Here is a 12322-nt window from a genome sequence, read left to right as displayed (position 1 = left end):
GTGTACATACTTGGACCTCAGGCAGGACATGGCTGCCTCGAGTCGAGATTCCTTAATAATATAAAACTTCATAAAGAAAAGCCCAGGCATTATCCCAGCTTTTGACCATCATCCTACCCACCAGCTGAATGTGTATTGATCAAAATAATCTTGAAGTTCCTCTCAACTTATCTAAATTTAAGACGAGTTTCTTCCTCACTTTCTGCCCTCACCCCCCTTTTGTTAGAATATTTGCTTTAAAAAACTTGCAATTATAAAACCAGGTGTCTGCTCCTTTGAGCTATACATCTTTTTTAAAACTTACCAGTTTTATAATTTAAGAATGTGTTTGTCAAGGGCCTGGGAGCGCTCCCTTTGAAAACATAATAATTAAAGAAAACAGTACCCTTATTTAGTTTCTCTGGGAGACTAGGGAGCTACTCTTGGCAGATACCTTATTTTAAGTTGTTACTACATCCGTTAGGAAGATAGAAGATTTACTTTTTCTTTTTGTAAAGCCAATTAGCAAACACAGACGACCTACAGATCTCTCACCCCACTCTTAACAACTCTTTAGTCCCTTATTTCAGAAGAGTTGATCTCAGACTGAGCTCTGGTTTCTCTTTTCCATCACAACAGCCTTGAATGAATTCTTCCTTGCCTGTTTAAATTAGTCTACTGCCTTGTTTTGCCTTGACAATACCGTAATTTAAGCCAAGCGAGGCCAGCAGAACGGATGCAGTTCCCTCCACTCAGGGCTGGACACGAACTCCATTTTCTGGGCCTAAGCAGCCTCACAGACAAGTTTGATCAGTGTTCCATCTAAGTCACTACTGCCAGAGAAAAGTGGGACACCCCAAACAGCCACATTCCTACTCTATGGCAGTTTTAAAATTAACTTCTGCCCACAGGCCTTTGGTGCCAATGGCTGTGACATGTTTGAGGCATACATTTCATTTCCCCAAACCCCGCTGCCTGCAGGGAAGGCGATATGATCAGAACCTGTATATGAGAAGCGAGTGTAAACTTAAGGTGGCAGCCTCTCCGGCCCCCTCCACTGTGGCGAAGGTTTTGCTTTCCTCTTGCTTTATCTGTAATAAAATCTGTCCTACTTACTGGTGGTCCATGAATTCAGTCTTCTATTCCCAAGACCAAGGACCCAGAGAAATTCCAGTAACAGGACAGCCAACAAGTCAACCCACGGAATCATTTTAAAAGGTGATTTCTTGCTTTAAACCATTAAATTATTAAATTTGGAAAGGCAGTTATACAGCGAGAAATAACTGATACACATAGGAAATACCTGATATTGAATAAAACTGTTGCAGATATCAGGCCAGTGGGTCACCAGGCATTTATAGGATACCGATCATGAGTAAAGGATAGTCCGTCCCCGATTTCTGATGGATTGACTTAGGATTTTTTTCAACTTTACTATGGTGTGGAAGTGGTACTCATTCAGCATGCTCCTGAATTTACAAGGGGGTTATATCCGGAGAAATCCCTCTAGTCACTATTTGGATCTATAGCCAAATTACTAAGAAGACCCATCTTTTCTCTCCAAATTTTCCTACTTCTGACATAGATTATATGATCATAAACTACACTGGACACCATATGAATATACCAAATGAGAAAATTTGGCTTTCTCACTTCAAAAAATTACAGTCTAATTAGGGAGACAGAGCATGCACATAATCAGAATTCTGTCTTTAATTATACATGACTTGACATTAATAGAGTAATTCCCGCTTTCCCATATTTGCAATTGCCTGATATATCTTTTCCCATAACTCTATTTTTGTGCGTGTGTTTGGTTTAAATACATTGTTTAATGGCATCCAACCATGTACAAAAGTTTAGTGGAAATAAAACGCAGTATTAGGAGAAGATGAAGCCAATGGTAGAGCTCTTAAGCACCAGTGGAGTTTGGAGATGAATGACTTCATCATTATAAATTGGTGATAAAAGTGACATGATGGTGAATCAACATTTAAATTGCATGAAAATCTACTTTTCATACAGAATGTGGAACCACAGAGTGTCTTCTCTAAAGATCCCCTGCATATGTCATTTGCCTCTTTAACACCATTCAGTGTCTTCAGATTTCTCTGGGATAATGAACAATGACTCGACTATGGCTCATTAAGTCCCTTCACAATTGAGCTCTACCTACTTCTCCAGACTCGTCATCTTAGAACTCTAATTAGTATGCTATTTTGCCTCGAAAGGGGTTTGCATTAATTACTGATAAAATGAAATTTATGTATCCTGGTATATGTTTAACGTGAATTAAAATTCCCCATAGATATCATGCACCGAGAAAAGAATGGGAACCACAAAATCACTCTCTGTCTGGAAAAGCCTGTCCTAAATTCTAAGTCGTAGATTTAAAATGAACCGTTTGGATGTGAGTCCTTTGATGCTGGAAAACTTGCTTCACTTTGCTACATGAGCAAATGCCAAACCCCAGATGACCTTGAAGGTGTGAAGAAGTTACATTCCAGGTGGCTGCAGAGGGAGCCTATGAAAAGTGCAATGAAGGACTTTCACAGTCCTTCTTTCAATAGTTAAAGAGACAAAATCTATTATGTTTGAAGCAAGATTTTAATAGTGCCATAAAAGACAGGAAAGGTTATCATCAGGCAAAGTCAGCTCTTATATTGGACAATAAATTTAAATTAAAAGAGAAAACAACATTAGCAATCAAGTGTTGCTCACTGCATGTGGGTCTATATTACATTGTATTAACATGGTATTAGTTTTCAGATAGTTTGATATTCTTTTTCTTTTACACTCTTTGCGGTTAAGACCAATTATTCTCTGGAAGTAGTGTTCTGACTGATTAACTAGAACTGCTCATTCACCACTTCCCACTGTTTCCTGTTTCATAGTTTACAAAATGAATGTCTCTGCTATAAATTATACATTTTTTTCTCTATTTTTGCATGTGAGGAGGTAGAAGGTTATTTATAAAATCTACTTGAATTATATTCTCCTAAATAAAGCCTCTTGAGAAACGTATTTTACATAAAACTGTATACAATTTTTGCCTTACCATTTATTATGTAATTAATTTATATTAATCAACAAAGTAGAATTTTTTTACACAGTAGGGAAAATTTTATACTTAGGGAAAGTGATAAGATTATTTTTTGATTAAGGATTGAGAATATTTAAATTTTTAAAAATGTCAAGATAGTCACACGTATAACATTCTTTCTTTGGATTTGATATATTCAATTTAATTAACAATAGAAATTGAAATCAATTCACAATATTTCCTCTAGGGTTAGAAAAATATCAACTTGTTCAGGAGTCTAATGAAAATGCCTAGGAACATTTGCCCTTTCCCTTTTTTATTTATACAAATAAAAATTTTGAATTTATGTTTTTATGGAAAATATACCTGACACTACATGTATACTAAAAAATAAATCAAAATGTGACATTATATTATGCTAATGCTTAATATTTGTAATTAATTGCATTGGTAAATTTTTTTGATAAGTTGTGTAAGACACTGCATTTCCCACTCAAAATCAATATTTACATTTAGACTCTATGATCTATTCCAGACATGTTGACCTTTCCATGATATTTACTTCTAAAACTGATGACAAGTGAATTTCAGTATATATAAATCTTAGTCCATCGTCCTGAGATGAAGGTCAAATGTCATTCTTCAGAATAGTAACTTACTTGGCCTACAAGAGTCCATCTGCACTCAAGTAAAATTATATATTTGAAATACTATTAGGATTTTGATATTTCTGTATGGATTAAATGAAAGATATATAAAATGAATTTTCTGATTCTGTAAGTATAACGATTTTCAGAAACTCCAAACAGATAACTGACCAAAAACCTCTTAGCAAATATGCACAGGTGGCAGAAAGGTCAGTCTACCTCACAGATTTTCAACTATGGGGAGCACAGTAGGTCAAAGTCCCAGTTGCTGCGCTCTGAAAACTCTGGATGTTTGTATGAAGGACTATTTCACAGGGCCTGCTTACAGTTTCAAGTACAGAATGATTGAGTGATTAGGTCAAACTAAATGATCTCTGTGACTTGTTTTATTCTCTAATATGAGAATTTTATAATTAAAGAAAGATTAACTCCTTTTGCCCAGTGTCCAACAAAAACAAATTGTGAAAAGTGGTTTCAATAAAGATATGCAATTATATATAGATATCAAGAAAATTCATAATCACTTGAATAGTAATAAAGCAACATTTATTATTGCGTATTTATGTACTGTCAGCTAATTTAGAAAATAAAATAAAATTGAAGACTGCTCGCTCGAGATGATTTTGAGAAAGAGAGATGGGCAATGCTTCAACAAAGAATAAATTCCATAAATTCTTTAAGAGGTTTGTTTCAAGGAAAGGAAGGAGAAGAAGAGGAAGAATGATGACTTAACACACACAAATCCTAAGACACCAATATTATTGAAATATCATTGTTTGTCAAAAAAACAATTGAAATAACCAAATGAAAGAGGAACAATGTGTGGTCCTCTTTGGTTCTGTGTATGCTTCTAAAATATATGGGTGTTTATTTATAGTTAAAGAAAGGATATTACACAGTTTTAAAAAGTTTTCAGAACTCAATGTTTTCTGGATAGTGTAGATGTACCTCAAAAGATAGATGAAACAGATGCTATCTGATTTTTCACTGAACCTATTAAGTGACTCGATGAAAGATTGTTTTGAAGAGGTCATGAAATTGCAAAATGAGACTGTTTTAAGTACTAAAACAGCTGTAGGAAGCAAAGAAAATCACATGGGTACACATCTTAAAAATTACTGTAAATCTGGCCATTATAAAAGTAAGTTACAGTGGAACCTCCACAGCTGATCACCTCCCTACATTGCCCACCTCCCTAAGTTGACCTAATTTTCATGCATTGTACATGCACCATGTACAGATCAGTATAGTAGTGCTCCTCCCCTATGTCGACTACCTCTGTATGTTGAGCAGTCTATTCAGTGGTGAACTTACAGATTGTCACTGTGTATCTATATGGGGTACATTGTTTTCCCATTATGAGATTTCTCCTACCCTTAAAAATTACTGGATGCCATTTCATCAGGAAACGACACCAGTTCACAGAATTTGAAGCAAGACAAAATGGAATCTTTTTCCAACACACAAAAAAATCTCAATATCATAAATAATAAACAAAAAATAATATTAAAAATGTCTTTTCTAATCATGACAGACTAAATTATTTTACTGACTACAGGGTGGTCATTGTTAAATCCTTGAATAATTTCACAAAGTTCATTGTTTCATCTTCAAAGAAGCATTAGCAGAAAGGAAGTTTTTAAATGTAAAAAAGAAACAGAGGTATGATATGATGGATTAAGTACGTGAAAGGAGGGTTTGGTTTTTTTTTACTGCTTGCTACTTTTAGATGGGTCACATGACCTACTCATTATCTATCACCAAAACTTGTCCGACAGCCCAGCAGTTTTTTCCCTTAGTAAATGTTCAAGTGCTTGCTATGATGTTTATTATTTATTGGCTGTCTATTATTTTGTGCTTTTATAATTTTAGAAAAAGAGAATTATAAGTCTATTTCTTATATTCTAGTTACCATGCAATTACCAGTGGCTCAAGATAGAAATGATTTTAATTCTTAAAACAGAATAATAGATTTTGTGTCTCTGTCTACATAGAACTGGAACATTGAAAGATGTTAAGTCTAATAATAAATGCCACTTCTCAAACTTTTTTTATGGTCTTCACAAGGGAATTTAGAGTTCGTAACTCTCATTTGCATTTTGCCATAATGCTTTCTTTTTAGTTTTCTTTTACCTTTGTCATCTATTAGACTTTTCAGAAAAATAGGAAGAAGTGACACACTATCAAATAACTAAGCTTCAGCTTCAAGTCCAGAAAAGTTTGGTTTGTATTATATAATATTAACACCTAAGAGCTAAAATTACTAGAAATAAAGGTTTTTAAAGTAACCGAAATCTTCATCTCAGATTTGTTTTGAATTATAAAAAGTTCATTCTCTCATTAAATAACAATTTATTTCAATAACACATCTTTAAAATATAAATGCTTCTGTCATCATGTATCATGTACCTAATTATGCATTCTTAATTGAAGTCAGTTGCTACAAAATCACAACAATGATCAGAAAGCTGTAAATTTTTCTATTTTTACTCAATAACTGAGGTGGAACTAGGACATTGTTACCTAGTAAGGGACAGTGTTCCTGTGTCCTGTTACAGCTTAGTGTGACATGGGCCTGCATTATAATGATGAAATGAGAGCTGAAGTAAATTGGCAATCCACACAAAACTTGATTAAGGGAATCTCCAGATCTGCCATTTCCCCCTTTCCACTGACTGAAATAGAAACAGGGCAATTGGAATTATTTTGAAACAGATTGCTGAAGATGACAGATTTAGAGCTGACCCAGGTTGCTGCCAGAGTGAAACACCCCACATAGACTGTTGAGTGAGCAAAAATATACTTTTCTTTTGGTTGTCACTCTTTAAACCACTGAAATTTTGAGTTTCCTTTTTACTGTGTCCTAAACTACTCTCAGTAATCTGATTATCCTGAGATTTAATGATTTAATGCTCATTCCAATATTAGTAAGACGGTTGAGTCAGGGAGGGGAGGGAGAGGTATGAGTCGGTAATTCAGTTTACAATTTTAAGAGAAATGAGTATTTAACTGTAAAATCTCTCTTTAACATCTGGTTACTTGTTGAAAACTAACTTTTCCTAATAAATTTAAACATCAGTAACAGAATTAAGGTATTCCCAAAATGTAAAAACCATATGTAGCTTGGTTCACTTAGATTACTGCTTTCCATTTCAACCCATAACCTTCTCCCCAATACACACAAAGAATAGAAAACTGGCAGTATCATTCTGGATAACTGGCAGAAAACTGGCAGATCATCCCAAAATTTGATCACAGGAAATAGATGGTTTTCCATCAGGGGTAATCATGACAGAAGAGCTCATCTTGATAATCAAGGATTGGTAACAGTGCATAACATCTCGGGGAGTGTGTCCATCTAATGGAAGCAGTACATGAATTTGGAAATATTAGAGAAGCAAGCAGGCTTATGAAGTTTCAGAACCCAGTCTATGCTTCATGCTTGGTGTTTTTCTTTCTTTTTTTTTTTTTCTTTTCTGTTAAGGAAGGAAAGTATGTTGGCCTTTAAAGCGCTCTGAAATGGCAAAGGCATGTTGACAAATCTAACAACTGAAAGAAAATAGCGTCCAGGAATAAAAATACTCTATCATGTATACCATTTTAAAGATCTCAACCTGTGAAACATTGCAACGTATCTGAGAAGGACTTTTAAGATGATTAATATGTGATTAGTTGTTCTAAACCAATATAATAACAAATTGTATTAGTTGAACCAATGGTAGCTAATATTATGACACCCCTAAATTTCTTGCTTGCATGGTATTTCATTGAGGGTTTTCCTAGTTGGGCAACTTTCCTCCAAGCTGGGATTCCAGGGCTTAAGCTCTTTCTATCTGTGTTTCTATAGTTATCAACAGATTGTTCTTAAAGATTTTCTGGGCGTTTTCTCCTTCCATGAAGGAAAAAAAGGTTAAGCCTGGCCAGGAAATGGTACAGACCTTTAATCTCACATTTAATTTGGCCAACATTCAGCCACGTGGCTTCACCCAGCAAATAAGGTGAGGAAATGGAGCCTAGATGTGTGCCTGTGAGAAAGAAGAAAGGATTTATCAGACATCCAGACACACTGCTATTTATGTCTCCGACAGTCTTCCAAAGAATGGAGAAGTGATTGAAGAAAATAATCAATCTCAAGGCTTTTATAGTTCATTCCATGTTTTAGTTCAAAATGTAAACCAATTCAAACATTTAAATTCAATTATTTGATTTGGACAAAAAACAGCGTCTTCTGTTCATATTTGACATGGCTTTTTTATTATTGAACTTTCTGGGGTGGTGATAAAAAGCAAAACCACCCTTTTCTGTACCCACATACAATTGAATCTGTTGTGACTACAATTGATTCTGAGCGTCTCTGGGAGTTATCTGCATCCAGTTGTGCCCCTGTCTGTAAACAGTAGGGTGCAGCATGATTACCAAATTCCCTTTACCACCTAGAACTCCAAATGAACAGGATAATCAAGGGCAATTAGGCAATTGTTAGAAAAGTTCTGGAAGGTCAAAATTCTCTCACATGGGCCCAAGTAACTGCTATTACCCTTAGCACCATATAATGGGCTAGATTTTGTTCTCTAAGCTAACAACTTTATTAATAGAATCTATTTGTGGTTGGTAGTTCTATACAAAGGTGGTTAAGAATGGTAAATTATTCTTTGAACAAAAGAATTGCAAAAGTGGCATTAAACAAGGACTCTTAACAGAGTTAAATGAGCAAAGTCCTGATTCAGCTTATGACGTTGGCCTCAGTGCCACAATATTTTAGCTAAAGAAGAAAGCTGGAGGCACACTTCTAACAATAAGGAAATGAGCTTCACATGAAATCCCAGAGAAAAGGGACACAACTTACTGAGTTTATTTAAAGGGACAGCTAAACACTGTACCACTTTCCTAGCAGGGGTCCTCAAACTTTTTAAACAGGGGACCAGTTCACTGTCCCTCAGACCATTGGAGGGCTGTACTGCAGGCCCCAGGACAAGTCGGCTGCTAAGCAGGACAGGCAATGGCAGCAAAAACACCCGGTGGGCCAGATAAATGTCCTAGGCGGGCCACATGTGGCCCACGGGCTGTAGTTTGAGGATGTCTGACTTAGAGGGTCTGAAGAATGGCCAGAATTAGGAGTAAACGGTATTGAAGAACAAAGAAAGAAATTTACCTTGGGATAAAATTGTGAATGGTTTTATGGATCCACCAAAAAGAATAACTTCCCTTTTGGTGAGCATCTTTTTTTTTTTTTGGAGACAGGGTCTTAAGCCTTCTCTCTGGGTAGAGTGCTGTGGTATCATTGTAGTTCATAGCAAGCTCCAAGTTAGGCTCAAGTGATCCTCATGCCTCAGTTTTTCTATTTTCAGTAGAGTTGGGGTCTCGCTTTTGTTCCGGCTGGTCTTGAACTCCTGAGCTCAAGCAATCCTCCCACCTCAGCCTCCCAGAGTGCTAGGATTATAGGCATGAGAGCCACTGCACCCAGCCATAAGTTAGTCAGAAATCCACCAAAGTGAATTGATATATATCTTCATTCTCAAGAACATCAAAATTCAGAGTTCTTATAAAGCAGAAAACTGTAAACGGTAGCCCCACCATCATGAATGCCCAAACCTCAGATAATACCATGCCCTATGTATACTGTGTTTGTTTTGAGCTTATAACGGAGACAGTTTTTAAGCAACCAACAGGGAGATAGACGCATGGACAACATGGATACACTGGACCAAGGTCTGATTCACATTCCGGGTGGAACAGAGTGGTTCAGCACACGTTTTCATCATGCTACTTGGAATGGCGGGGAATTTAAAAATTATGAATTATTTTACTTCTGGAATTTTCTGACCACAGTTAAACATGGGTAACAAATCATGAAAAACTGTTTCTCCATAGAAAGAGTTAGAGTCCCCAAGTCAAAAAGTCAGTAACAAAAGAAAAGAACTGATAACAATGGGCATGATGAAGACAATAACCTTTTCCAATAGACTGACCAACATTTCTTAAATTTGCTTTACATATGGTTTACATCTCAATGAGTTACATAATTGCCTGGGGGAATTTTCTCCCAATTATATTACATCATTTAATTTTGTGCTTCAGTATTATAAGGACAGTTTTTTACAAAAGGAGAAAACTACTTGGTTCAGTGTGTTAAATGTTCCCAGATGAGCCCCTCTGGAACCTCATTCCTCAGTACCTTAGTTCCTATTGTCCTGTTCTAGCTTGAACTTGTTAGTTTTTAGAAATTATTAAGCTCTAAAGTCAAAATTCTAGGATACGATAAATGTCGTCTATTATCCGAAATTTTAATCTGTCTTGAACCTCAGTTAATATCGTCAAGCTTCCAATTTATGTCTAGATAGACTAAACTAAAGTATTCCAAAGTTCAATATAGACTCCCATATCCCTTATTTATTCTTCATATGTGCTGATTCTTTGATGTGGAACATCTGTATATATCTTTGTAAATTGTCTAAACTCCATACACTTTGGTGAACATACCCCCCCACACACATGCACACACATATTAATTGATTAGATGAAAAATGCCTGATTATGTGTCAACATTGGAAGTTGGATGATATATTCTATCCAGCAATAATGAGAAACTAAAACTCTATTTCTCACCATTAAGATCATTTGTAAGTTTAAATTTAAACCCAAATAATAATTTTTTTATTTTTCAAAGTTTGCATTATTTCTAAAGTATTCATTATTCATCAAAGCATTACTAACATAGATATTTTATCCTAAATTGATATATTAACTGTATTGAATCTTAAAACAAATATTATGCTGCTTTAGAAAAGATTTCACTAGAATTGTAATTCCACTTCACAAATACATTTATATTACATCAACTTTCAGAGACTCTCCCATTAAAAAAAAAAAAAAAAAAAAAAACCACCATACCCATTATGTATATCAAAATCAGACAGAAATCAATACCTGTATTCCTCTTGTGTGAAGCGTGGGATTTCTCCAGGATGTAAAACAAGAATCTTCACAGTGGCACTGCTAGACATCACAGGCTCACCATCATCAAAAGCAACCACCACCAACTTAAAAAGTAATAAAAATTCATGTTAAAGATTATTAACAAAAAGAAAACGAAAGAATCATTTACAAACATACATTTTTAATCCTTTGGCTGCCAGGTTGCAGGAAGGGGAACAATGACCATCTCCTTACTGCCTGTTAGGTAGCAGGTATTGTACCAGCACACGCTACATTCTCACTTAATCTTTACAACACTCCATCCAGGTAAATGCTATTTTCATTTGCCAGATGAGAAAGGCTCAAAGAAGTTACTAACACTGTAGTAATAACAAAAAACAGTAAAACGGGCAAATGATACTACAACTGTCCACTACTCTTTCCACCATCCCACTAGTGCCCACAGTAAACATGTCATTTTATAGAACCAATATTCTTATGTGAAGTGTTAAATTCAGTCACATCAATAGAAAAAAAAACTAATTAGTTTACTCATAAAAAGAAATCATTTTCTAATAAACCATCATTAAGATGATGGTATAAATATTTAATTCTACAGGATAAAACTGGAAAACTTTATACTTAACACTCTTCACTATACAATATCTTAAAATCAGACCATACAAAACCAAGTTTGTATGACATAGCAAAAATTGTTCAAATGATGCAAACTAAAGGAAAAGCTCTTATGTTGGAATGAGATATGCGAATATTATTTATTATTCCAATCATTTTTTAATTGATAATTATATGTAATAACCTATATTACATTAAGAATAATTGGAATGTTTATTTTAAGGCATATTAAATATTTTCAGAACCATGTGCTTTCCTGGAATACATTTCTTTTGAAAGCAATAGGTTATTAATCTAAACTAACTCGACGTGAATTATACGAGACCAGTACTAAGGATCATCCTGAGAGCCATAATTTACCTTTGGATTAAATACAAATATACAAATGGAATGATTATTCCAAACAGTAGTGAATCGTGTGAGGCAAATGCTCTTAATATTCACACAGTTAACTGATAAAGGTATTTCCCCAGTGTACAGTAGAGATTTTAGAATGACAAAAAGTATTCTAAGTAACTATCAAAGATGGAAATGATTAAATATTTAAGAAAACAGATTATTTAACATACTGAATAATATATTTTCAGTATTTTATTGACATGTAGAACTAGGAATTATTTTGTCAACTGTATTTTTAAAATACATAAAAAATAGGTAAGATGTTCTACTCCACTGATAATTAAGATGAGCAAAATTTATTAAAAATCAAATAGCTGTAGGTATTTCTCTAGAGATATGCAATGATATATATCCAGGATGGAGTCACATTTTGGAAGCGAGTACTCTTCTGAAGGAAGAAGAATGTGTACTGAAGGGTACTTTCTTCTCTAGATTTAGAATATATCAGAAATATATAAACTTTACCCAGCTTCTTGATACTTCATTCTCTTAAAATAAAAATCAGCATATGACAAATGATATTATATTTTCCCAAGCAGTTTCAGGATGACCCAGTTTATTGTATAAAAAATTTGGGAATTAGCCAAATTATCCAATTTGTTGGTAGATTAATAAAAAATAATGATAGATTATTCAGTAGAACATCATGAAATCATTAAGATACATAATAGCATTAACAGTATTTAATACTATTAATTATGTC

At 34.6% G+C, this 12322-nt stretch overlaps 1 protein-coding gene across 16 annotated transcripts in view; it reads right to left on the bottom strand.

The window, feature by feature from the left end:
- The window catches only part of PCDH15 (protocadherin related 15), a 691874-nt gene that overhangs the window by 135837 nt on the left and 543715 nt on the right, over positions 1–12322 (bottom strand). For all 16 annotated transcript variants that reach the window (XM_003783651.1, XM_003783650.1, XM_023509543.1 and 13 more), the window contains one exon: positions 10597–10709. In XM_003783651.1, the coding sequence (XP_003783699.1) occupies positions 10597–10709 (113 nt within the window). The remainder of the gene's footprint in view (positions 1–10596; positions 10710–12322) is intronic.

This window comes from Otolemur garnettii, unplaced genomic scaffold (assembly GCF_000181295.1).
Source record: "Otolemur garnettii isolate 467f Iridium unplaced genomic scaffold, OtoGar3 scaffold00008, whole genome shotgun sequence".
Classification (NCBI taxonomy): Eukaryota; Metazoa; Chordata; class Mammalia; order Primates; family Galagidae; genus Otolemur; species Otolemur garnettii.
Note: the sequence above shows the minus strand (reverse complement) of the source record. Positions and strands in the feature narration are given on the sequence as shown.